At 47.7% G+C, this 27,285-nt stretch overlaps 1 protein-coding gene across 2 annotated transcripts in view; it reads right to left on the bottom strand.

Annotated features, from left to right (window-relative positions):
* Positions 1 to 359: 359 nt before the first annotated feature.
* Positions 360 to 27,285, bottom strand: part of EHF (ETS homologous factor) — a 43,177-nt gene continuing 16,251 nt past the window's right edge. The window contains exons 2-9 of one of the 2 annotated variants that reach the window (XM_047693041.1): positions 21,338 to 21,437; positions 17,380 to 17,625; positions 14,815 to 14,877; positions 12,066 to 12,134; positions 11,877 to 11,945; positions 6,494 to 6,553; positions 4,842 to 5,037; positions 360 to 4,751 (exon numbers count right to left, since the gene is read on the bottom strand). In XM_047693041.1, coding sequence (XP_047548997.1) covers positions 4,652 to 4,751; positions 4,842 to 5,037; positions 6,494 to 6,553; positions 11,877 to 11,945; positions 12,066 to 12,134; positions 14,815 to 14,877; positions 17,380 to 17,625; positions 21,338 to 21,434 — 900 coding nt within the window. In that variant the 5' untranslated portion in view covers positions 21,435 to 21,437 and the 3' untranslated portion in view covers positions 360 to 4,651. Of the gene's footprint in view, positions 4,752 to 4,841; positions 5,038 to 6,493; positions 6,557 to 11,876; positions 11,946 to 12,065; positions 12,135 to 14,814; positions 14,878 to 17,379; positions 17,626 to 21,337; positions 21,438 to 27,285 lie in introns of both variants that reach the window. The other variant, XM_047693040.1, reaches the window with a different exon arrangement.

Below are 27,285 nucleotides of genomic sequence, written 5' to 3'. Positions count from 1 at the left end.
GTCTTCACTGAAATCCTTCCTCCTTACCCCTGGTGAAACTTGCATATATCCCTATATATCCCAGCACTCTCCAGTCCTCTTGGTTCCACATTTCTTTATGACACCTCTGATATTTGCTTGTTAGTGTTTGGTTTCTTGTCTGTTTCTATCCAATGAAACATGAACTTCATGAAAGTCAAGATTTTTATCGCTTTTATTTTCTACCATAGCTTAGAGTCTAGGGTAGTGCCTGGTACATAGGAGATGCTCAATAAATGCTTACGGAATAAATATGTGCGAGAATTGCATGCTTTTTGTTGCTGTAGACCAACTGCATTTCCTCTGGGCGATTTGCTGAAGCATGAAACACAATTACAGGCTGATCTCTGTGGTTTTTATTCATGTTTTCTGGGACCCATCGAACAAAAAAAACCATACTTCCAAAAATAAAATTCTTTCATACAATAAAAACACTCAGTTTGAATTTCACATAGTTTAAAGGATAAGATTTCTGATTTTTTTAAAAATAGTGGCAGTAGGATTGTTTCCCAGAAATTGTCAACCCAGAAGCCAAATGGGAGAAAAGCAAGAATTATGCAGATAGCTACAGAAAGATTAATCCCAATTAAGCTAAACTTGTGAGGGCTTATACGTTTCAATGGTTCATAAGGCACAGTCTCAATGGGTTTTTATTAAATGCTCTATCTCCTATTCCAGAAAAGGCATCCTGAGAACCAGTGCTGAAGCTAATCCAGCTCTGGTATTGTGACTACTATGCTGTTCCTTCTTTCACAGCGCATGTATCCATGCAACAGTGTCCTGTGGAACATCTCTTAAGTTCTGTAGAATTAAAGACGCTCCTCACGTAGATGGCTCCATTCTATGCCCACAGTAGGCACTCAACAAATGATTTTTTTAACTATAAAAGAATAAGATAATTGCCTTTCCCTCTTACTATTTTACCTTTTCCTCTATTGTATAGATTTGAAAAGCAGCACACTTGCAAAATTAAAATCTAATATGCACGACTAACCTTATCAAAAGATCCCTTTTTTTCAAAAAGACAAAAATATATATATAAACCAACCCCCAAACACTAGAACTGCTTTACACTTAAATAGCAATGTACATCATATAAACACATTCATAACCTTCATTGGTTAAAACAGGTCAAAGGTCCATTACTGGCTTCTCGTACCAGATAAGTCTCACAGCTCCTAACAAGGGAACAGAATTCTCATTCAACATATGTTGACTGGTGGAACCAAACAACCTGACTGTTTGGTTTCATTTCAGGACAAGTAGGAAGGCAAAGTAAAAAGTCTCACAGTAGAATGCTTATCTAATACATAATATGTTCTCGAAGTTTTGGCCATTGTGCTCTTATTCCAGTAAAGAAATGATTCACATCCCAATTGTGGATATGGAGAAGTCTTCCAGAAGACGTTCATTTATTAAGTCAATACATAACTTACCAAGGACCGAGCCCATGCTAGGTGCTGGGAAACAATATGGATAAGATCTAGTTCCTGCCCTTTAAGAGCTTACAGTCTAGAAAGGCTTGAACTTTGAGGAAGGACCAGCATGTTCAAAGGAAAACTCATCACCTGGGTCTGCCCTGTTCAGAAGGCAAGTTCAAGAATCTGTGGGTGTATGTCTCTGGGATCCAGGATCTTGCTCAAATTTCAAGAAAAATATCCAGGAGACTCAGATTATGTGAGTCTGGTAAAATCTTAGCAACACCTTTCTTGCCTCAGATTCCCATGAAAATGGCAAAAAGGCTTAAAGCCTAAGCCTTGGAGCTCAAGGAAACCAGGTGTAGGGATGTTGTGAACATCCAGCAGAGCTAAGCTTCTTGAGCGAGAAGCTGTGAGTCCCCAAGAGACGGGGGTTTGGGGGGAGGCTTCACTTGATGCTGGCTTATCTCTGGGATTTTGCTCTCCCTTGCAACACTGTGGTGGGAAGTACTCTGTTCACACCCCAAGCTGGCATGGCTCAATTCCCTTGAGTTCTCCAAGTCACGAACAGCACATAGAAAATGCATCAACTCAAGCCAAGACAATAGAGAGATATGCTGAGAACTTAATACTCCAGCCTATTTAAGCAGGAACTGGGTGCCAAGAAACCGTCACTTTCAACAAATAGCACAATCTGTTAATTATCTGCAGAACTGTTCCAATCGGTACTCCCCAGATTTACTTACTGCTGAGCAGAAATTGCTCTTCAGCGGGAGAGTGCAGAAAGAGCCAAGGCCAATTTGGAGGAATGTGAGAAACTTGCTGGTTTGGGGAAGGGTGAGCTCGGGGAAGGATCTAGCATCCCCCCCACCCCCGCCCCATGATGAATAGGCAAAGCCCGGGAAGAAAGAACAGAGAACGAATTAGCAGACGTCCCTAATAGCTCCACACGATTCAGATGCACACAGACATGCAAACATTTATGCATTTATACCAGTTCAGATGTTTAGATGTTTAATTTATTCCAGGTGAAACGTAGTAAAATGCTGGAAACGCCTCAGAGTCCTTCAGCTTCGCTGGGAAAGCAAGGTGCGTCTTTTAGGCAGCGTGCTTCGGGTCTGTGTGGCTCATTGTTATTTCTCTCAGGTCCCTCGGTAACTGTTACAACAACCAGTAACACCTCTGTGGAAGTGACCAAGCCAGGCAGAAGCAAAAACGGACTTGGTTGTACCTTCAGAAGATCATCTCGCTAAGCTGCCGCTCCAAGGTCACCATCCGTAATGGTTCTCGTTATGATCAGGACAAATTCTTAATTCTTACTTCCAACCTTCTGAATACATTACAAACACTCCACAACCTTTGACTATGACTCGTTCACCTTCGCTGGGTGAGACACCGCGTTAGGTGTTCTATTCGTTGATGACATTAGCTGTCTCCATCCCCATATTATTGCTCAAAATAGAGAGGCAAAAGTGGGGAGAAAGCGAAGGACGTGGAGAGCCAAAAAGAAAAGGTGCAAAAGGGATCTCAGGGTTCAAACCCATTTTCAAAGTGTCTACAGGCTCATGTTCCTCCCAGGCTGCAAGGCCCAGGAGTATGTCTCCCGGCAGCCCGGAGCAATGCCACTGGAGAAATCCCCAACTCCTTACTGACCATAACCCCTGAACTGAGCATTCTGTTTCTCTTCCATCTACCTTTCTTTTTTCTGTCTTTAAAAAAAAAAAAAAAAAAAATCCCCTGGACACAAATCTAGGCAACACACCATTCACTTTGGGATGAGTCCAGATAAGACTGGAAAGAAATTATCCAAAAGAGCAAAGATTTCCCCTGGATATCTCTCACTCTCTCTCTCTCTCTTCCCCCCTCTCATTCTTCTCTCAGCATTTCCTTTTGCAATGTAATTTTTACTCTGCATTGTCATTCTAGTGAAATGTCTTCTATTATAACTCTTGTTACATTGCTCTGTTTAACTTCTCTGACTTTGGCTCTCATCTGGGATTCTGAAAATCCCCTCTAGATTTCCCATTTCTAAAATTCCCATTGTCCCTAATATTTTAAAACGTAAAAATTGATTGACTTTGAAGTCTTACTTTTACTTCACTCTGGGAACTGAAAGATCACATATTTTTGTTCTGAGAGTAAATCGCTGTCTTCGTCTCGGCGGGCTGCCTCAGTGGTTCTCAATCAGGGACAATTTTGCCCCTTTTCAAGGGAAATATGGCAACATCTGAAGATGTCACAACTTTGGGGAAGGGAGGGGACTGGCATCCAGTGGGTAAAGGTCACAGATCCCGCTAAACAACCTACAAGCACAAGACAGCCAAATAATGCACAAAAAAGAATTACTCAGCCAAAAACATCCATTTTGTTCATCGAGAATCGATGGGCTGTAGGAATACAAGAGCAAACTCATCACCACTTCCTTTTCCCCATTTATTTTCAAACAATTGGGATTGAAAACAACCAAGGCTAAACTCTCTCTTAAATACCTAGAAGTGAGCAGAGACGGCATTTGAAGTTTTTTTCCCCCAATCATCGAAGAGGGAGGGAGAGAGACAGCCTTGGTGTCAGGTAAATCATTCTTGAATGAGTAGAAAGCCTTCACCATTATTCTGCTGATTTAAGCATGGCAAGTCATGTGATTATGAAGTGATTATAGTCCACTTGGATTTTGGAAGTCTTCATGCTCCCCTCACTGGCTCCAAAAGGTCAGGTTAAACTTCCCAGCATCCTTGGGTTCACCCTGTCAATCTGAGACCTTGGAGTTCACCTTAGTGACCTCTCCCGCCTCTCCCGATGAGACCATGTGGATGCTTACACACAGAGGACATGTCACCTTTTCCTAATATAAAAACATTTAATGCCCTCTAATTTTTTTCTCTTTCTCTTAGCAAGAAGCACAAGGCTACAGATCCTGCCTTTCTTGCCATGGAAAGGAACTTCACAATAGAGGCAAAAACAAATCACGACCACATACAGCATCATATTTCACAGAAAACTGTGTACGTTTGTCCCCCATATAGGACATACTTCAAAGTAACAAAATAATTTTATCAACTGTAGTGTTCCTTCTTCCCATTAGAAGTAGATGGTTTTCCCCCTCAAGGTACATAAATATCAGAGAAAAGTAGTCTTTGAAATACTTATGTCCAGGAGCTCTTGGCTGGCTATCATTTGGGGGAATGTTTGGGTTCGTGCTCAAAGTGTTGGCAGGTTCAGTTTTCATTTTCTCGCCATCCACGTGCATTCTTCCCAAATTTGTATACGAGTCTTCTTCCGTCTACACGTTCCAGAATTTCTCTTTTGTAGTAATATCTGTAACAAAGGTCATCACATAAGGTGGCCATTCAGACAAAGACCACCAAGGGAAACAAGCGGTCTCGGTCGGGGCTGGAAACACCTCACCTCATCGCTCGGCTGAGTTTTTCATAGGTCATGCTGCTGTTGTTTTTCTTTTTGCCCCATAACTGGGCCACAGCCTCTGATTTCAAGAACCTGAAGATGCCCTCAGACCGGTCTTCCCACTTGATTAACCCTGGGTTCTTGTCTGGGTTCAGGAGGATGTCACGGATGAATTCCCATAAGTGGGTCCCTCGTGGATCTGAGGACGAGTTGGAAAAGGAATTTATAAAGGGCCCAAGTCACAGCAAAGAAGGGGGAGAGGAAGCATAGAGTTGCCACATCTTCTATCAAGGAGAACATACTCAAATTTCCCCTATCCACCGGCACAGTCAGATCACAGAAGCACCATATATTATATCTTTTAAAAGGGCATTTGAGAACGAACTGGCACAATTGTTTAGTTTATACATCAAGAAACGGAGACACAGGGGCGCCTGGGTGGCTCAGTGGGTTAAAGCCTCTGCCTTCGGCTCAGGTCATGATCCCAGGGTCCTGGGATCGAGCGTGCATCGGCTCTCTGCTCAGTGGGGAGCCTGCTTTCCCCCACCCCCCGCCTATTTGTGATCTCTGTCTGTCAAATAAATAAATAAAATCTTTAAAAAAAAAAGAAGAAGAAGAAAGAAAAGAAAAAAGAAAAAAAAAAAAAAAGAAATGGAGACACAGAGAATTCAAGTGACTTAACCAAGATCACCCAATTAGCTAGTGGCAAAGCTAAGACAAAGGAATAGATCTTAGACCTCCTATGCCAGGGGAGTCTCTTTTAATTACTGGAGGATTCCTTGCTCAGGATTCCCTGCCATCTGTCCTTTCCCAGAAGAGCAAATTTCAACCACTTTCATTTAGAACCTCAGTCCAGGTAAAGCACTCTCACCCAGCAACTGTGGTTGGGTCAAATGCATGTCAGCACGGCTCTAGAACTCAAACTCCTAGATTATACTGGGACAGGGTCTGGTAGGAGTTGAGGGGGCCAATTTGACAATGAAGCAGCTACTACAGTAAGATTAGCAACCAAATCCTACTTGACCCCACAAGACCTGCCCCACACAACCCCTCCCTGCCATTTACTGTGCTGTGTTCATTCAGTTCTGGGGAATGACATGGAGTAACAAATAGTAACAATGTCCACTTGATTTCTTTCTGAGCCCTCCCCTCCACGTCTCTGACAGCTCCTATATTTTCATAAGGTTTTATTATCGGGGGAATGGCAACGTCCCAAGAACACTGTTGACTATTAAGAGTAAACAGTCCTTTCTTAGATCAATCACTCAACAAAGGTAGGAAGCCAACAGTCAACAAAAGAGAAAAAGAATACATCTCCATTGTCTCTGCTCATCTTCTCTTCCCATCCATTTTTCTGGAAAGAGCGAAATGGCTAGCCTCTTGCCTGCAAGCAGTTCTCACTCACTGGGTGTCTCAGTTTTCGAACAAAAAGAACAGCACAGGGAGAAAATATCCAGGGGAATCTCCACTTCGAGAAACTACGGAGAGACTCACTGTGCCCGTGAGGGGTGCTCCCACTGTCTCACCCTAAACAGGCTGAGATAAATAAGAGGAGGGGACAGGCAGAGGCAATATTTGCATAAAAGCTAGAGGCCTCCGGTTACACCCACCCTGAAGGGAAGGGGCAACCGCCACCAGAAAGCCAGCCGACTTACTGTGCTTTTTGGCGTGGGACTTCGCAGGGTGGTCTTGCTCCTTTTTCATCTCAGGTGACTCTGCTGAAAGGAACAGTGAGAGCTGCTTAATTTACCTGTCACCTACAGTCATCCATGCCACTCATTCATCCAGTCATTTAATTGATATTTATTGAGCACCTACTACATGCCTGGCACTGTTTGCGTGTGTGGTATATGAGCAGAACAAAACAGATGATATGTACTATGAAGAAAAATCTTGCAGGGTAAGAAATGGGGATAGGAGTGTGAAGGTGGAAATAATTTGTCATTAAATATAAGGCAGTCACAGAAGACATCTCAGAGAAGGGGACCAGAAGATGTGAGGGGGACAGCCAGCCATGCACAGACCTTGCAGAAGAACTGCCAATGAATAAGAACAGTAAATGCAAAGGCCCTGAGGTCAGTATGTGTTTGGTACATTCAGAGAATACAAGGATGCCAACGTGACAGTAAACAAGGGGCCGAGGTTGAGATCAGTAAGGCTTTGTGGGACTCTTTTTGGATTTTAGCTTTTATTCTGAGAGAGATAGGAAGCCACTGAAGGATTTAGGACATTGAAAGAAGTATGTGTGTGTGTATGTGTATATATGTGTGTGTGTTTTTACATAATACAAAATGTAAACACTTATAACAAAGAAAAATGGCTTTTAAGCCAGAGGAGTGCCCTTTTTTGGCATGCAAAGTTATATTTTAATCAGTCTGACAAAGGGGCCATTGACTGGTCTGCACTCAGTACAGAGGGCCACCAGTGGACTATGGAAACACAGATTAGTTAACAAATGACTCATTATGGTAACCCTTGTGAGTATCACCAAAGACACAATGACAGAGGCAGATCTGGTGAAATAAAACTTCTTAAAAAGAAAAATAAGTGGTCTAGTGATGCCTGTGCGCACGTATGTGTGTGTGTGTGTGAGTGGGCACTTCAGGCATCAGGAAGACCAAGGCATAGTTTACCAAAAAATCTCTCAATCAGTAACCCAGCAATCTGAATACAGAGCAGTCCCTAAATGCAAGCCAATCCTGTTAAGCAACCGGGCCGGTAAAATGCATCTCCCAGTGCATAGTACATCAGCGCTTCCTAAGCTAGGGTTCACTGATCCCCGTGTGGCCTTCCTGGGCATTATGGACTGACTAAAACTCCATGTAGATGGAGAGGACACATGGCATTCACTTCATTGTCAAGAGTGGCTGATGATTCGAAAAAGTTAGAATAACCATTAGCTCCTACATTCGACGGTTAAGAAAAAGCGCTACTGTTTACTGAGCCCTTACTATGTGCCACCACTGTGCTAGGCTTGGTACAAGAATGACCTAGTCACCTCACTCAATAGGCTTCTGAGGTGGGGACTATTACGAACCAAAGATCTGTATAGGAGCCGAGACACAGAGAGGTCAGGTGACTTGTCTAAAGTCACACAGCCTGAAAGTGGCGCCAAGATGTGAAGACACATGATTTGGATCCAGAGGCTTCAGTCACAACCACCATTCAGAACCAATCCCAGAGACAATGGCACCTAAGAGATTTCACAGAAGTCTTTCCTGCCGAGAATCAGGCTCAGTTTTCCAATGCCCGAGTTCGTGGGAAAAAGTCATTCCAGCTCAGTGATTCTGGATTCCCCAGCATGCATGGACACATCCTCACACACAGTCACCTATAGGAGCACCCAGCTCATCACGGCTCAATGTTCCCGGCTGTTTCTCCGTGAGCCGTGGTAGGAGGAGGAAAGGGATGTCATAAGCTCTGGTCAGCTGAAAAGCCTCTTCTTCATGCGGAGGAGCTCTCCCCCCGCACTGTCGGCAGGCGGGCCTGCACCTGACTTGGGTTTCTCTGAAATCTGGAAGGGCAAATTCGCAGGAAAGGCAAGGAGACTCCGCTCTCCCGCCCTGTCGGTTTCAGGGTGAGATTGCGACATCCCGTCAGGATGTGACAATATTGCGACAGGTCTGGCACTCACCCCGGTTTCCAAGTGATACATCACTCTGACAGGGCCGCGTTGTTCTGCGGACAAAGGGTGGCATTTACCCAGGAGGCCACAAGCAAAGTTCATTTTCCAGAGGCATCCAGAAGGGATACAGGACCATTACTTCAGAGCCAAGGTTGAATTCAGGAAAACTCAAGGGTTTTCAGTGTATTGGCCTCTATCATTGTTCAGGCATTTCGAGCAGTTATAGAATCAGTTACTTTGGAGGCTCAGGCACCTTTGTGACTAAGAAGGAAACCGTGGATCCTCTCCCCAGAAAAACGCATGTATGTGTATCCTCATGAGAATCTGTAAGCAACTTCAGGGATCTAGGCTTTCTCAAGGAGTCCGTGGACTCCAGACTTAAAGACCCCAGGCCAGACAGACCATGAGGGAATGTTCTCTGTGCGATGCCAGCCATTTACCCAGAATGGACCTCCATCCAGCTTCAAGAAAAACCAAAGACAGAAAACAAAATAAATCCCCCAATAAAAATGTTTCCATCATCACATGGAGGAATATGCAGCCAAAGGCAAAAGAAACTCGGATTTCTTTCAGCCTCCTCTTCCCGTCCCCAGTGTGTGTGGGCAAGCTGTGGGATCACCGAACCTGCCTTGGCACTGAAGTCTTTTGATCTGAAACCTCCCCTTAATACGATGGCCTCTCCCCCCGTGTCTTCCCCTCACCCTAAAATAAAAGCCAAAAGCTTTGAAGTTAGCCATGTGGTTAAGTGATTCAATCCTGTAAAATAATGGCTTGCTCTGGGGAAGTCGTCCGGCCCGGCTTTCTCTCGCTCTGCTCCCAGGCCCCTGAGGCTGAGGTCCCGTCTGGGCAAGGGGAGCACCAAGCCACGGGTGTGTGACGCAAGTGCCAGGGCATGACTTCAGCTATGCCGCTTTGCAAGAAGCGAAGATTAGAAGCATTTGCATGTGATTCAGCTGTGAGCCATTTCTTTACGGGATATACAAATGTCAGTGTTATAAGAGACCATGACACCCTAGCTCTAGGCTCAATAAGTCAGTGAATAAACACATCAAGCCCGAGTTGGCGTGATTGGCTCGAGGACTATCGGGCAGATCAGGAACATGGGCAGCGGCCATTTTGTGAAATGGGCAGATGACAGAGAAATCAAAACAAAGCCCGCTTCCCCGCCTGCGTTTATCACAGAGGGTATCAGTTTACGCGGAGCCTCGCCTACTTGGCTTGTAACTTGCTTTAGAGCATAGCAAGATGTTTAACTGCACCCGATTTCTTGGGAACTTGAAATCTACAGACTCCGACGAATGACAAAGGTCCTTTTTTCAGGGGGGGTGGTGTTCTGGTCCCCTCCAGTAGAGATTAAACCTTTCCGAAAGGAATGGACCCCCAGGCAAGGCTGTAATTAACTAGCCTTCTGGAGGACCCAGGGCTAGTTAATTACTCCAAAGAAGCTGCCAGCCCCAGACGCTGTGTTTACTCTATAAGGAATAATTCCAGTAGAGGTCCCCGGTTTCTTCACCGTGTTACAATCCAAGGATAGGAATGGGCGACAAGGGAATCCAGGGTCAAGGGAGATAAAGGAGTGCAGATCTGCAAAGCCCGTTTTAAGGATTATTTTTAAAATACTTTTTTTTTTTTTTTTTTTTTTTTGACAGAGAGATCACAAGCAGGCAGAGAGGCAGGCAGAGAGAGAGGAGGAAGCAGGCTCCCCGAGAGAGCAGAGAGCCCGATGCGGGGCTCGATCCCAGGACTCCGAGATCATGACCTGAACCGAAGGCAGCGGCTTAACCCACTGAGCCACCCAGGCGCCCCTTAAGGATTATTTAAAAATGGAATAAGGGGACAGTAAGTTCCCTATTCCTGCAGATATGAAAACAGAATGGTCCCATGTGGACTGTGAAATTCTAGAGGGTTAAGTCAGGACACAGAAGAGAGAAGGGCGGCCAGGCAGAGAGGGCAGGAGGGTTGTGACTATGGCTTTTCTGTTTTCCAGGCACCTCAGGACCCAACAGGCCCCGAGGCTCAGGAAGTGGTCAGTGAAAGTTTATTCTAAGCTGCAATTTTTTGCCATAAGCCAGAGACAGAACTGGAAGGACACAGGAGGTGCCACCTGATGAGGTGGGAGAGGAAGTCAGAGTGTGACCTGGTGGTTTCCTCGGTTCTGAAACCCTCGGTCTTGACTGGGTGACAATGATTGTTGCAGAAATTCCACGCCCCCCAATCGGCTCAGTTCCCCCAGAACAGCAGACCCACTGCAGAGCCTTCCCAGTATCTGATCTGTTTCCAAAGTTGAACAAAAACTAAGAATGACACCTAACACGGTACCCACTGTGGGAAGTCGAGAAACGAATTGCCCTTCGTTCTTAACCTCAATTCTAGAACCACTGACATTGGTTCCCATCCCTGTTTCATTCAAAACCTCAAAACCTCATGATTTCATTTCTTAAAAACACACTGAACAAAAGCAAAAACAAGGGAAGTTTTCCGGGGAGGAGAGGCTGTGTGATTCCAAGTTCCTTCACAGGCATGCATTTAAATCCCGATTCTGAAGATGCCCCAGCTTCAATTCCAGGAAAACAGCAATTGACCCATGACAAGTCTAAGCTCCAAATCTCATAGACCCAAGCGGTTTTACAAGTTCGCACCCAAGTCAAGGGATACCACAAAACCCTCTGTTCACCTCCCCTGTGCATTCATGCTCACAGGGCATGTCCCAATGGGCTTCTTTGTAAGGGGAGGGGGAATTGTCATCTGAAAACCCCTCTCTGGACTCCCAAGGGACCAACCCTTTCAGGGGAACCTTGACTGGGAGTCAAGTATAGCCCCCACTTGCATCCATTTTTAATCAAGCACAACTATCGTCAACGTAATTCATAAAGCACAGGGGTTCTGACTAATCAGAGTCTTAATGAGCCATCAGGGCTCAGGCTTAAAGGCTGATCTGTGATAGACAGGGTTCTAGAAATTTCCAACAGCTACCCCACTACCCAGAGATCATCCCTTCAGGTTCTCTGACCTTTGAAGGCCACTTTTAGGTTTTCTTTCTCTGAAGTCAGACATAGTTTGTTGAAGATTCAATACAGCCTTCTTCCCCCATACATAGACCCAAGTCCAAACACTTTTATCAGATAATTCCCTAAGAGCAAGCTTTTGCTGAAAGGATTTTTTGTTGTCACAAGAGACTGACTTGATTTCACAAGGGACAAACACTTTTCCTAGAGGCTTCCTTGCTGGTCATTTTCAAAGTACAGATATTGGCTCAAAAACAGACCTTTTAAAAATAGTAACTCCATTCCCTTCCCAGTGTTTTAACGAGAAAGACTCCAGCAAAGTGGAAACGTAGGGTATTGTGATTCTCATTAGTTTTCAGTAAGCACTTGCACGAGGCACCCTCAGCCCCTGATGTCAGGACCCCTTACCGACAGGAAGGTGACCCATGCTTGTCATGGAGATCTGGGCCCGACAAAATGTCTTGCTGTCCAACAAATCTGTAGCAATGAAATGACAAACGACATTAAGAGCCCCCTCCTTAGAATGTAATTCTGTGGCTGTTAGAAAACAGAAAAAAAAGAATGTCAAAGGCCCTTAAGTGTTGGGGAGTTAGTTACCTACTGTGCTACCATAGTTGGTGTCATATAAAAAGTTTTCTTCTTTCCAGGTGTTCATGATGGAAGGGTCTACAAAAGACAGAAAATGGGAATGGTCAGCCATCATATTTTCCTAGGTGATGAGTTTGCCTTTTCTAACTCACTGCTCATCAGAGAGGTGCTGGATCTTGTGGGTGGTCCTCTGAGAGGCAGGATAACATTCTGCTTCTACCACATGTTATTTTATAAGAATCTTAACTCCTTTTTCTTCCAGTGTCCAACGGGAGATGGGCTTTGTTTTGGCCCCAACCTTGTGTTCTACACCTATGCCTCTTTAGAAAGGTGAAGGGAACACTGTAGTGAGACCCTGGCCTAGGTCCATGCTTTGGCTTCCTGGGGATCTTCCCAGCATGCACACAGCAGGCAGTGGGCTCTGGAGCCTGGCCTCGTCCTGCCTGCTATTGTATAATCACCAGAATATTCTTACAGTAGAAAAAGAAATTATTATGGTCAAATAATTCTTAATTAATGACCATCGTTTCCTAGAAATATCTTCCTGGGAGAATTAATGTTTCTCTCAGGAAAGTCTAGTCAGTCTTCATCGTGGTGTTTTCATGACTGAAATTCTGGAAGCTCTCCCTCCAGTGGAGTGACACCCCCCTTCCTTCAGCATTTCTCCAATTAACTCAAGCGATGACATAAAATTCTCAAAACAAAACAAAGGAGAAGGCAAAGAGAGTGTTACCAAATCAAGCAGACAACTTTTAAGAGGGAAGCCCCATTGCCTCATCTCTGAAAAAGAAGAGCGCCCCCTCTCCCCCCACCACACCCCTGCAGAGGGCTGGGGAAGCATGTCTGACTCTTTGGATTTCGGATTCCAAGGAAACTCCCGTCCACCTACCCCAAATGAAGCCCAGCTCCTACACAACCCCCACGTCTGGGCTGATCTCCAACAGGAGCATATTCTTTCCTAGCCAAGAGCTGTGAGACAGGGCAGGCGTTCTCAGCTCGTCCCCACCAGGAACTTCCTGCTTTCCCCCCTTCACAGACGGAGGCTGCCCTCAGCTCCCCTCCTGTCTGCCTTCTGAATTTCAGGGTCAGGGTGGTAAGCCACTGGCCGAGTTTCATTTTGTTTTTATAGCATAAATAATATAAAGCCTGACTCACCGGCTAAGTCCTCCTGTTTACGACATAGGGATTTAGCTGGTATTTTAACTAATAGCTACGTGTTTGGGCACCCCAAGCCCGATCTCTTGGGGCTACACCCTCTCTCCTCGTTGGGTCACCTCGTACACCTGTTGTTGTCTCTGAAAACAAACTGAACCTAAAAGGTTTGGGGGGTGTTGGCCCCTCTAAGAGCCTCTTCTCCCCTCCTCCTAGGGTGGACCTTCTTCTCCACCCCTTGGCTCAGCTTTTCTGAACTGGCAACACGAGTATGTCTGGACGGTCAAGGAGGAATTACCGAGTTATTTGGGCCCTCTCCAATACCAGCAGGCTCCTCCAGTGGGGTTATCCATCAGGTCCCAGTGGGAATGGGGGTGGAGCCCCAGCCTCTGGGCCAAATCCTGTGTCTGCCTCTAGGGCAGTCAGACCCAGAAACACAGGCCATCCAGGGAACCCAAACCCTGGCTTCTGCAGTGGGTGGGGGTGGGGAGGTTGTGCAGGGTGGGGTGGGGGGCAAGGCCAGGAAGACCTAATGAACATGCTTAACAGCTATTGCTTTTTCTTTAATAATGGTGACTAGCCCCTCATAAAAGAGTAAATAACTGCATGGGGCCAATTTCAGCCCCTAGCAACTCCCAAACCACCCCGGGTCAAATTCTGTCCGTAGTGACCCGCATGCACGCCTCAAGGAGGCCTGTGGCGACCTCGGCCATCCGACATGGCTCCCAGTCTCACTGCTGTGGATGTGGGGAGCGACTCTGGGGCAGCAGCGGTCTTATCATGGCCAGGGGACCCTGGGGGACTTACGGAGCTCTCCCCGGACTGAGAGGTCATAGGTCAAAGGTCAACATGCAAGGAGCTCTAATGTATGCAAGGCGAGGCCCTGGGGCACATTTCTCCAGGCAGTACTGCCTGCCCCTCCCCCTCACCACCACCACAAGTCCAACAGGTCCCCAGGAGAAAGATTTGGGACAGAGAAAGGAGGACTGATTGGATCGGGAAAGGAGAACAAAAAATAAACGTAGATCCTATGAGACCGCAGACCCTACTCAGAGTCCAGAATAGTGTCATTTGTCTAAAAGTGCACCTGAGGTAGGAGTGGGTTCCGCAGCTGCTTTTGGATGTCCACCAGACCCTCCAGAAGCTACAGAAACTGCAACAGCAAATCTGTAGTTTCCTCCTTTTTGGGAAATGCACTCCCACCAAAGGATGAGCAGGGAGGAAGCGCTGGACTTTTCTCTTCTCTCCCCTTGTTTCTCCTAACTTGGCCCAGCCCAGGACCCTGACTCTCTTTGTGTGAGAAGGAGTCCCTCCCAAACCCTGCATTTTCCCCAGCTCTTGGACTCCAACCTGGATGATGCCTTAACCAGCAGCGGGAGGTGTGGACAGAGGTGTGGACAGCTTCAGTCTAGATCAGAAATAGTTGGCAGTCCCTGGTCCCCAAGGCAAGGAACGAGACTCACGGTGGGGTGGCCCATTGGAGAGAGCCAGGGAGGAAGCACCCCTTGGCTTCCTGCCAGAGCACTAGACTCGCCCTGCTCCCACCCTCTCCTGACGCCCTCCCAGCTGTCCTCCCCAGGCTTGGCCTCCCAAGTTGGCTACTCACCACTTTGTTCTGTCTTGACGATGACATTGTGTGTGGACTGGAACAGGTCGCTGCTGCACTGGCCTGTGGAGGACAGATGGGGAAAGTCAGAGCTGGACAATATGAAGCCAGAACTAAAACCAGCTGCAAAAGGTCCAACAAGGACAAAGCTGGCCTCTTGGAAGGGTTTCTGCCAGTCCTGCCACCTATCCACCTCTGTGTGCTTAGGTCAGCGGGCTTCCCTCTCAGCGTTTATAAACTGGAGCCTGGAGTCCCTGGCCCGAAAAGCAGGAACTGGGGCATCTACATCTGATGCAATTATTTGACCATGTCGAGGGAAGCCATCCCAGGATGGTGGAAATAGAACTTAAGAAGTCAGAAGGCCAGTTTTCCCACTGATAGTCACAGGCACTTGGCCTTTCTGGCTCTTGGTTAGCTCATCTGAAAATGGAGGGGATTAAACCAGATAAAGCCAGTAAAGGCCTCCAAGGTGCTTTCTCCTACTAATATAGATACAAGAAGAGAGCAAAAATCCAGGAAGAATCATTTTCATCAGCTTGATTCTTCTTCGATCTTAAACGTAATCAAACCCATTTTGATTAGATCCAATCTATGAAATATATCTGGATAAATGAAGCAATACTCCTCTTTTATGCCTTGCAACTCCTTTCTTGGAGATATATATATATATATATATATGTACATATTTTATATTTATATATTTATATATCAAATATAAAAGCATATATACACCACACATGTGAATGAGTTTAGCATGTTTTTTCCTCCCCAGCCAGGTTTTTACAAATATCTCAGGAGCAGAGGTCATAACTTTAACCTTTCTGACCTTCATGTATCCCATCTGTAAAATGGGTACAATATTTGTTTTTTCATAACGTCATTAAATGAATCAATTCACTTAGAGTGTCCAGTATTAACACTCAATGAATATAAGCTAATAGAATGTCTACAAAAAGGTGAACAATGAAACAAAGGAGAGAAATCTGGTCATTAGACAGTCAGAGGCACCGACAGCATGAAATGGGGACAAAGAAGTTATGGAAGGGCAAAGAGGGACAACGGCCACCGCCCTTTTGCTCTCTGCCTCCTAAGCCTCTGCCCCTGGCTTCAATCAGGGCAAAGCTTTGAAGGAGTGGATCTAATTGAAGGTAAGGAGGTAGGTATATTTACATCTTCAAGTGTAAGTCTGCTCCTTCTGAAGACTCCTGGGGGTTATTTATAGAGCCTTGTTTGCTTTGGTTCTAGTAAAAGAAAAATGAGCAACCATCTCTGTGAGGTGGATGGGAAGAAGGGAGTGCCCGGGAGCTGAATGAGGTCATCCAAAATGGCTTCCCCAGCTGCCAGCTTCATGGCCAGGCCCTGGGTCCTCCTTAGTGTTGATGCAGCTGTCAGGGTCTGAATCTGGTTCATAGCCCTGGACCTCACGCTTCCCAAAGTTCCAGCTACCTGCTCAAACATAGGTTCTGCTCAGACGTGCCTGTTCTGATATGGACAGGCCGGCTCACTACTCCTGTATAATATTACTGTCTTCCAAGATGCTTGAAGCTCCCAGAAGAACTTACTTTTTTTTTACCATCATTGTCAGGAGAACCTTATGTCAGTGTCAAAGACATTCTGCAAGACTGGTTGTTTTCCCTGTCGTGTCTTAGAAGCCAGGATAGAACATGTGTGAAGAAACTACCGCGGACGGACAGTGTTTGAGGCACTAGGCTGCCTCTGCTCTAGGTGGGGCCTCCAGATAGACACATAGGGGGCTCTAGGGCAGCACTAATTCCAGAAATCTGCAGAAACATCCCACATGTGTCAAGACCACTGGTTCTAACCTTTTCCCTCCCTCTCTTCTCTCTCTCTTCTTGAGTTTTGGACTCTAAGAATCTGTTGAAATATTGAGAGCCTTCTTCTCCCCAAAACAAACACAGACCTAATTAATCCTCCATCACTTCTTAACACATATAAGTCCCATCTTAAGAACCTCAGTCTAGAAGTTTAAAGAAAAGAAAAAGCACCCATGATGATCTCAACAAGCAAGTGACTGGAAACTAGGCTATCCAAACCTGTTTGTAGAGGTGGGGCAGGGGGCAGAAGAAGAAAAGGTTTTCTTTTTTTTTAAGATTTTATTTATTTATTTGACAGAGAGAGATCACAAGTAGGCAGAGAGGCAGGCAGCGAGAGAGAAGGAAGCAGGTTTCCCGCTGAGCAGAGAGCCCAATGCGGGGTTCGATCCCAGGACCCCAAGACCATGATCTGAGATGGTGACCTGAGACCATGACCTGAGCCGAAGGCAGAGGCTTAACACACTGAGCCACCCAGGTGCCCCAAGAAAAGGTTTTCTGAGAGCAAGTGTTCTGTGAATGCCCAACTAGCCTTGTCTCCTTAAAAATTAACCAGAAGGAGAAAAGCAATGACCTTGAGTTCCTGTGGGTTTGGACACCTGGAACCTCAGATTGTACCTGTTCTCTCACCTCCTCTCTCCCTCCCTCCCTCGGGAGACAGTGATTTGGAGGTGAGACACACACACCCCCACCCCAGCCTTGGATGTCTAGCGGGGTAGAGAGAGGTAATCACCATTCCACTTGAGGTGCTGCAGGTTGCCGTAGAGAAGCTGGCCCGCCGCCCCCGCCGCCCGCGTGAACTCCTGCAGGCTCATGCTGCACAGGTGCTCGCCGTTGACATCGAACTCCTGGAAAGGGATGCAGGTGGCGTCCAGCTGGTTGGTGTCCAGGAGGTGCTGGAGCCACTCCCACACCTGGTACTTGGTCCAGTACTGAGGATGGATTTCATGCCACTGGCCTCCGAAAAACCCGCTGGCAACTGTAAAACAGGGGGCGGTCCCGAGAGTGACCCGTGGTTCTTCCGGGACATAATCTCAGACATGGGGAGGCACCGCTCGGCTGCCAAGTGTGGGCACAATGGCAGTGGGGATGTTGGAGCATGAGACAGGCTCTAGAGAGGAGGCTGTCTGGAATGTGCCTCCCTAACTCTTCCCGTCCTCTCTAGCAGAGTACTTAGCCCTGGGCACTTCAGGAGGACACAGACCTGAAATGCCCCGAGATTAGGAGGGCATCCCACAAAGTACAGAGAAGGCTAACACATCGTTACAGTTTCGCCAACCTATTACCTATCGTCCACACCCACACAGTTCCCTTCCTCTCCTTTCTCACTCCCATTTTTACCTGTCTCTTACACATACACACACATAACCCCAAATTCAGACCATTTTCAACCAAAAACGAGGCCTGAGAGTAAGATTCTTTTTCTCCATGATGCCTTTGCTCCTCCCCAGAGTGGTCCTGCTTAGCCGACGGCTAACTGTGCTGATCTACCCCAGCCCCACACCGGTTAGAACAGCCGCTGTGATGTCACTTCCCTACTCTGCTGCCTTCAGGAGCTTCCCGTTACTCACTGAAATTGGGCAAAAAATGGCCAAGCCAGGCATCGAGGCTCTTCCGTAATTCTCCTCCAAGTGACCCATCACTTCTGCCCTTCTTCTCTGGTTCTTTCAGCCTGGTTTATATTCTGCCAGTCATTCCCTGTTGAATACTTAGCCAGTTTGCAGAGTTCGGCCATCCCAAAAACCATCACAGACCATCCCCCGCCAAAAAATTATGATTCAGGGCTTGATGTCCCCTGAATCTCCAACAGATGTTCTTGATATTTCTCCTAATGGCTTTTGTCATGTTCTGCTTTGCTTTACGCATCTCTAGGTTCTGGCTTATTCTCCTTTGTAAATTGTAAAGTCAAGGTCATGGACTCTGTCTTAGTCATCTTTGCCTCTCCTACAAAAACCACCTCAGAGACTATGCCATCATCATAGGTGCTCTCTGTATATTTCTTGGTGGAATTTTTTGCCAAAGAAGAGATAATGTAGAAATCTAGAAGAGTTCCAGGTGCATTCACAACCTGATTAAATTAAATACCAGTGAAGAAGTCAAGTTCGTCCAAGCTAATCGATATTGCTGAACTGGAGATGGGCTAAACTTCTACATAAGGGAATTCCCCGTGCTCCCTTCAGAGAACATCACAAAGTTAGCCCAAAGTGCTGGGAGGGGATGGAGAAGAGAGAGCTATCCTCTGGGCACATGGTAACGAACCTGGGATCTTACCGACCCCTTGAAAACAGAGGTCACAGGGAGGAACTCTCATCCAGGAATGATGAGGGGCAGGGATGAGGGGAAGACACTACTGGAGCCCACTGAGCTAAAGTGGGGAACTGAACTTAAGGATAGACCAACAGCGGAAAACAGAGGGCAAGAAAACTGTCCCTACTTTTTTTTCTTCAAAGGCACGTTAGATCAGTACTTCTCAAAGTCTAATGTGATTGTCAATCACCAGGTAATGTTGTTCCAATGCAGATTCAAATTCCATAGATCTAGAGTGAAGCCTGAGTTTCTGCATCCCTAGCAAGCTTCCATACGATGACGATGATGGTGATGATGACGATGAAGATGATGGCTCATGAATTCGGTTTGGGTGCCAAGGAGCTAAAGAGCTCCAAAGGTTTGAGTCTCATAATGGCCATTCCCTAGCCCTCAGCACCCCCAGAGAGGCTGAAGGGGGAATGTGTCCAACCTAGTCCCACTTGTATTCATCCCCTCTGAATCCATCCCCTGCTTCCAGACCTCAGGAGCACTAACGGCAGGAGATGGAGGTCATTTAGGGACAAAGATGAGTGCCATGGGTCACGCTTACTACTCACAGTATGTCTTCACTCCTCATACATCATGGCCAGACAAAAGCAGCCCTAAAACCCTCTGCCTGGGGCCTGGAGGGGAAGCCAGTTGTGGTGGGGAACAGGGACAAGGATCGGAACAATCCTTATAGAAATCCTAAAGAAATATTCCCAAATATACAAACACACGGAACTCAGACTGAATACTTCCATGTCCCTCCAATTTTGGGGTGTCTCACAAAAAAGAGCTGTTTAAGGATGGGATGTGGTTTTACGGCTCCCTGAGGCTTTGATCTTTTTTTCCAAAATAATTACATGACTATGACAGTACAGCTCTGAGTCTGCAAACAAGAGACAATAACTCTCAGTAACCCGACAATAAGCTTCTCTATTTCCTCTTCCAACTTCACATGATCCAGACAAAAGAACAGTTCCCGATATCATATCCTGTTAGAACCTGGGAGAACCAGAGGATTTTGTCTCAAATCGGCCAGGGGATTCTTCTAGCTGCCGGGGGGCTCTTTACATCCCCAAAGTTTTAGGAAAAGCTGTGAAATGCCTCTGAGTTCAGCTCTTGTCTGTTGATCAACTTACCTCCCACACAACATCAATCATGATTGGGAGCTGGGCCTTCTTTGGGGACCTCTGGAAGTTAAAACATACAAGTGGAACCCAAATACTACTCCCTGAAAAGCACACTGCCCCAGCTTTCTCCAAAGCATGCAGGAGGAACGCTGCCATGATCCAGGGCCCAGACTGGGAACGCCAAAGGCTTTCCAGTCTGAAGAAACTTCCTACCCAATTGGGAACCCTCCTTTGAGAGCCTCACAAAGAAGCTGAGGCCTGCCACAGCAAAGTTCACCACCCAGAAAGGACAGAAGTTTTGTGGCTAAGTGACCAAGTAAGGGAAGGTCCTCTGATCACACTTCCCAGCCCTGTTTGACTGGGGTTCCGCTGGAGAATACAACCCTTCCATTATCCTCTGCCTCCTGCTTTACAGACTCCACTCAGCGGCAGGTCCTCTTCTTTCCTCAGGAGAAGCAGGAGCAGCAGGACCTCCTTCGAGGAGATCAGCAGCAAATATGGGGCAGGAGAGGGCCTGGAGCTCCTTAAACCCAGGGCAGCCTGAGGCACCGGAGTCTGCAAGACCTAAGGCCTTCACGGCAGGGGGTGGGGTCAGATTCGGCAACGTCTGAATTCTGCTCGCGTCCATAGTAAGCCACGGCTTGATCCCCAAACCCTCTATTAAGCCCCCGAAGCAGGCCCTCCCTTTTCTGACCCAGGGCTCTAAATGAAAGCGCTTAAGGGAGGCACATGGTCTCCTAACAAATCTCTCCCTTTACACAGGGAGGCCACTGAAAGATGAAGCAGAAAGGATAAGATGCTGTGACCCTGTCTTCCCTAAGTTCCATGCTTCTGCACAACACACGCACACAGATGCACACGCACACATGAATGCAAACACGCACGTGCGTGCACACGTGTGCACACACATACACACCTTCCCCCCCACGCACCCCTTTCTCGATATCCTATCTTGATATCCCAGCCAAACACTGTTAAAAACATCAACAGGTGGCCTTCCCTTCTGGCATATCTTCTAGCACCTTCTCTGCCAGGCTGCCTCGGATACTGGGAAGAAACGATGGAAAATCTCCAACGGGCTTCTATCTGGAGCCCCAGCAGGCCTTGGGGAGCTCCAGCATGATGTGTTCTCCATTTCCCTGCATCCCCACACCCCTGCTGAATAAAACCTGTATTTTTCAAACATGAAGTTGGGAAGTGAAGCCTAACGAGAACAGAGGGGGTAAAGCCCCTGGGGGAGTGACACTGACACCCATGAGGTCCCCTTACCATTGCATGTGGGGTAGCCGTCTGTCCAGGCTGGCTGCTGGTGGAGGAGGTTGTTGCTGGGGTTGAGATTCATCACACCACTTCCTTCCAGAATCATGATCTGTAAGGGGACCAAACAGGGCGTTCAGTCAGGGCCTCCTGGACTAATGTCGTCTGAGAGCACAGATCATAGAGTTAACCCAGGAAGAAAAAAAAAAAAAGAATTTGTCCTTCCATCCATTGCCTCCAAAGCGTGTTACCACAGTGCTTTCAGTAAGAGCAAAACTCCCCGGCAATTAAAAATTTCCAGGTTCAGGGGCGCCTGGGTGGCTCAGTGGATTAAGCCGCTGCCTTCGGCTCAGGTCATGATCTCAGGGTCCTGGGATCGAGTCCCACATCGGGCTCTCTGCTCAGCAGGGTGCCTGCTTCCCTCTCTCTCTCTGCCTGCCTCTCCATCTACTTGTGATCTCTCTCTGTCAAATAAAAAAAAAAAAAAAAAAAAAAAAAAAAAAAAAAAAAAAAAAAAAAAAATTTCCAGGTTCAACTTTCATATGCATGAGGCAAGTTTTTACAGCCCCTTATTCATAAATGAATAATCTCTGATCAGGAATGAAGCAGAGGAAAAGGCAATAGCTGCTCGCAGGGCGAGTCTGGCCAGCAGCCACGGAGCTGGGGTTTTTTTTTTTTTTTTTTTCCTTTTTACAAAAGTGAAAATGCCAAAGAGATTTTGTGTGAAGTGGAATTACAATCAATAAAAATCCAAGCCTGTAGCGGCCAACCCCGGGCACCTGTGTGGGAGCTCGGATCTGAAATCCGACGTTCACAAGTCCCCACAGTGGAGCAGCCCTGCACTCAGACACGTAGACACTAAGATTCCTTAGTGCAGACAGCCGCCACGGCCCAGGGCCACGGCCACGGCCACATCTCTGAGGACTTGAGTCCTGTGTCCCTAGAGCGCCTCCAGTATTGGGCTCCATGATAACATCAGGGATCAGTCAGTTTCTCCAACAAGACACTGCCCCTGTCCTTCCTTCCTGGTGAAAATTCTGACAAGCTTTCTCTCTCCTTTTAGAGCCCTGGAGAATACCAGAGGCTTCGAAGCTCACCTGGACGTGACTTTCTCATCTCGTTTTTGCAGGAAAGGGCATGGAGGAAGAACCTTTCTCACATGGGGCCGTTTGGATTTTTTTGAAACGACGTAAAAATGTTACACTTTAGAAACAGTCACCTCTGTCCTCGGAGTGTATATTGTTCCCTTCCCTGAGGCCGGCCACCCTCGTCCTTTCAGACTCAAACCCTAGAAATGTGTTCAATCACTCAAAAGAAGAGTTGCCTGTTTCCAGAAGGCGACCCAGCGTCCCTCATGGCCTGTAAAGATAACCTGCTCTTTCTAAGCTGTTGGGGCTGGGAGAGGAGGTAACCTTATAGCAGCAGCTCATGGAAATTTTTCTGCCTGTTTTGGGGAAATCTTGCATCCTTGGGTCTCACCAATGTCCCCAGGGTTGAAATTGATCAAACAGGGCAGTTCCAGCCCCCCAAAGCCCTCCCTCTAATTTAGCTCTTACTTCTCTGGTTCTAGGTAGGGCTTCAGAGAGGGGAAGGGGGGTCTGGCATAGGCATAAAAATTCATTCGTGTATTGATTTATTCAACAAATATTTACCTGCCTTACAACGGGCTGGGTACTGTTCCAGGGACCAGGGACAGAGCAGTGACTAGGAGTCAAGCTAGTCCAAACAGGACATTTGTGATTATTATTAACAGTGTCATGGTTGTTTGGCAAGTAATTAGGCCTGAATTCTGCCTAAGTAGCAGGTAGAGAAGGAAAGATAGGACCCCAGCAGACCACGGGCTGGGAAGAGGGCAGAGCCGGGTTCTGGGTGGTGGCATCATCTATGTGAGCTTCAAAGCCAGAAAGAGCTTGATTCCAAGCTCTACCCCTTACCAGCTGCTTAGTACTAACCCAGACAAGTCACTGTCCTCTCTGAACCCATTTCCTCCCATGCAGACTGCAAGTCACCGTACCTACTGTGTGCTTTGGCTGGAGGTTAAGTGGGTCTCTATGCCTGGAGTGCTCAGCACGAAGTAAGGCACAGCTATATGGCTGGTGTGATGAGAAGCAGACTTGCTCCCCCTCTGGTAACTCAAACCAGAAACAATCGCGGGCCTCAGTTTCCCCGCACAAAAATATAAAGAAGGTGACTACTTCGATTCTTCCGTGCCAGGTCCGGAAGCCTCTTTGCTTCTCAATCCCGGAGAAGGGAGACCAACCCAAGTCAAACCTTCCTCTCCTTTTTCCCATCCAGCTTTCTAGAACACTTGCCCTCAGCTAAGCAATCCGATGGGGGGACTCCAGGGCAAAAGAAAACCTGCAGGTCCCCCAGAGAGGTGGCTGGGGGAGGGGAGGGGCATGGCCCAGTGTTCTGTTTGCTCAAGGCTGGGCTTGTTCCTTGGGCGTTTGTTCAACCACAAGCAGTAGAAAGGTTACTGTTTAACCCTCAAAAAGCTGAAGCTCGGAGCCCTGCCCATCTGCAGAGAAAAAGGACCGGCCCTTAGGCCTGGGGTTGGGGGGTGGGGAAGCCTTCCCTGAAACGCTTTCGGAAGGGTTTGCCTACAGGGCTGTTTCCAAGCGGCCGTTCAGTGGGAGCAGGCCGGGCCCTGGGCCAAGCCCCAGCTACTCCTCAGCCAGTTCAGGGTTTCCATTCCCCCTCCGCCCTCCACATCTAGAAGGCAGGCTGATATGAGGGCTAAGCACCCCAACTTTGGGTCTGGGGAGAGGTGGGCTCAGATCCTACATCCCCCACTTGCCATGCATGAGGTCAAGCCAGTCCCAAGCCTGTATAACCCCCAAAAGTTTCCGATCCTCCCTTTCCCCAGCCATAAAATGAGAACAACCCCAGACTCAAAGCTGAGAGAATCAAACGAGGTCGTGTGTGTGGAAAGCTTAGCAGGTTAGAACAAGGAATTCAATAAATGTCGCAGGACAGCACGGGCCACTTCTCCACTTGTGACCAAACGCCCACAAGCCCCTTCCCTTGGGGCAGGTGATCTTTTCTCTCTGCCATCTCCTGAAGGCATCTGGAACTACTCTCAACCCACAGAGAAGCCTTTAGGACCAGGAGGGCCCAGCAGCCCCAACACTGCCCGCCCCCCCCCCCCCCCCCCCCGCAAGAGGCTGGCCTATGTGCAAGAGCACTGCGCCCTTCTGCTCCCCTCCCCCACCTCCCCCCATGCCCCCCCCCCCCGCCACGTCCCACCCCCCACCTCGCCAGGGAAAGCAGCCAGTTCAGTGAAGGGCCTTTTTTTTTTTTTTTTTTTTACAGGGCACAGTAAATGGTTACTACTCATAAAAGAGTTTTATGTATCTTAACCCTTACTGAGTCAGAGTTCACTTGAGCTCACCCAGGCTCCTGAGAAAAGGAGGTCAGCCGTCATGGCGCTGCCTGGCCACTGCCCTGGGGTGGGCCCAGGAGGCCCAAGGCTAGCATCCCTCAGAGCCTCTCCCCAAGTCCTACTCCCTCTGAGGCCCAGTCCCTCAGGTGGAAAATGAGGACATTTGCCCCCCCACCGACAGCCTCCCAAGTGTCTTGAGGAGATCAAATGAGATAATAGATAATAAATGTCCCTGGAGAATTGTAAAAAAGCATGATTATAACCAGCTCACCCACACTCCCATATACTAAAGTACACTTTCTATGACACGTAGGGATTACTTTATGGGGTATAAAAAGCGATCCTTTTAATTACAAAGTATGGGGATTTTTTTAATGCTCCTCTGTAAGCTTCCCAGTTTACCATTAGAGTAGATTTTATTGTTTCTTGAAGAAAAAAGCATCACTTAGATACAGGTAGAGAGCAGATGTCCCATCCATACACCACGTGACCTTGAACAAGCTAACCTTTCCAAACTGAGTTTCTACTCTGGCCTTCAACGGGGCATGGAGGGGAAGGTCGATGACCTGTTTTGAAGGATGAATAACCTACTGGTTTGAAAGAGGGCTAGTCCAGCACGGCACATGTGTCCTCCAGCAAAAATTAGTTTCTTTCCCTTTCTTTAAACATCAATTCTGAAGGTGTTTCTCCACCACATTTAGCTTGTTCCCAAGACTGGAAGAAGTAAATTCGGAGCCTCAATAGGAGCAATTCCACCTTTTGAATCAAAAGCAAGCAGAGAAAAGAACCCTCGTCTCCTCGTCTCTATCTCAAGGGGGAATTCTGGCAATGACCCTGGCCTCGTGCTCAGGGTGAGAAGCCGACTTTCTCAGAGTCTGTGAAACTGACATCCTGGGCTGCGAGGGCTCCATGGCTGTCCATGCAGGATGGTAGCGTCCTCCCCAGACTCTAGCCACTGCAAGCCAGACACAACCGCTGCCAGGCCCCTCCCCACAAAACGTCCCCTGGGGCCAAATCACACCCCCCCACCCCCCCACCCCCCCACCCCCCGCCAACCCCGGAGAACACTGGTTAAAAGGGAGCCTGTGGTGGCCGCAGGCTTTGATCATGCTGGTGTGGTGACCTTGGGCTGTCCCCTAACTTTTCTGAGCTGCTATAGCCTCTCCTGGGAGGCCGGCATGGCATTAGGACCCACCGCAGAGGTTTGCTAGAGGCTTAAAAAAGATAAGGGGATTTAAAGCCCCCAGCCCCATGCAGTGCTTGGTACAAATAAAGAGTAATTGCTTGGTAAGTAGTGGTGAAGAAAATGCAGGGGCATCCGGGCCGCCTTTGTCTCTTTTAGGTGCTGTGCGTTCTGGGAATAGAGCAGAAACTTCTTTCAAACCCAAAGTGAAATGAAATATGGATTATCCAGAGGTTTTTTCCATCTGCATTCTCTTACCCCTCCCTCCCTTCACAAGAGGCATCAGGGAGAATGGTATTTGACTCTGCGCCCCCAGCGATGGTCCCGAATTCCACACGCAGCCAGGACCTCGCCCTCTGCACTGCATTTCCTTTCTTTCTCCCTCCCTCCCTCTCTTCTTTCTTTGACACAGAGAGAGATCACAAGTAGGCAGAGACAGAGGGAGAAGCAGGCTCCCCTCTGAGCAGAGAGCCCTATGCGGGGCTCGATCCCAGGACCCCGAGATCATGACCTGAGCTGAAGGCAGAGGCTTAAACCACTGAGCCACCCAGGCGCCCATCTTCTTTCCTTCCTTTTCTCTTTCTTTCTTTCTTTCTTTTTCTTTCTTTCCTTCCTTCCTTCCTTCCTTCCTCTCTTTCTTTCTTTTTAAAGATTTTTTTAAATTATTTTTAAGTAATCTCTACACCCAACACGGGGTCCAAACTCACAACCTGGAGATTGAGAACCACATGCTCTTCCAACCAAGCCAGCCAGACGCCCCGATCTGCACTGCAGTTTCTAAGACCGACACTTTTGGAGACAGAAGCCTGCTCTTCGTTTGAAAAGAGGGAGGCACGCACACTGCCAGTAGACCGCACCGACGCCTACCTCACGCCGGGCTTCCAGTCAGGACCTATTTGACCTTGGGCATCAACTCCCCTACAGATGATGAGCCGCTAGAGTTTGGCCAATCCCAAAGGCATTTTTGCAGAGAGACAGCGCTGCCGTGTGCTGGGGCAGCCACAGCCCATGTTCTGGGGGGAGAGACAGGCCACTTTCTGCTCCCCCCACCACTTTATTCATGGAAAGCTGCAGGTTAAACACAATCCCCACAGTGCCCTAATCGATAAGGACTTGGACCACAACTGCATCATTCACACGGAGAGACAAGCCACCATCCTCGTGGCCAGTCCTCCTCCAGGCTTCCGTCAAAGCCTGAGTTCCCATCTAATACCAGCTTGACCCCAACGCAGAGGGTGGGGTGGGTAGTGGGGATGGGGAAAGTGGGGGAGCCAAAGGGTTGACGGGGTGACCCAGCACCTGGCCTGGCCCTGAAGTTTAAGAGTCTCACACTTTGGGGGCACCTGGGTGGCTCAGTCGTTAAGTGTCTGCTTTCAGCTCAGGTCATGATCCCAG

The sequence above is a fragment of the Lutra lutra genome, chromosome 10 (assembly GCF_902655055.1).
Source record: "Lutra lutra chromosome 10, mLutLut1.2, whole genome shotgun sequence".
Classification (NCBI taxonomy): domain Eukaryota; kingdom Metazoa; phylum Chordata; class Mammalia; order Carnivora; family Mustelidae; genus Lutra; species Lutra lutra.
The sequence above is the reverse complement of the archived record's forward strand: the minus strand, read 5'-3'. Positions and strand labels throughout refer to the sequence as shown.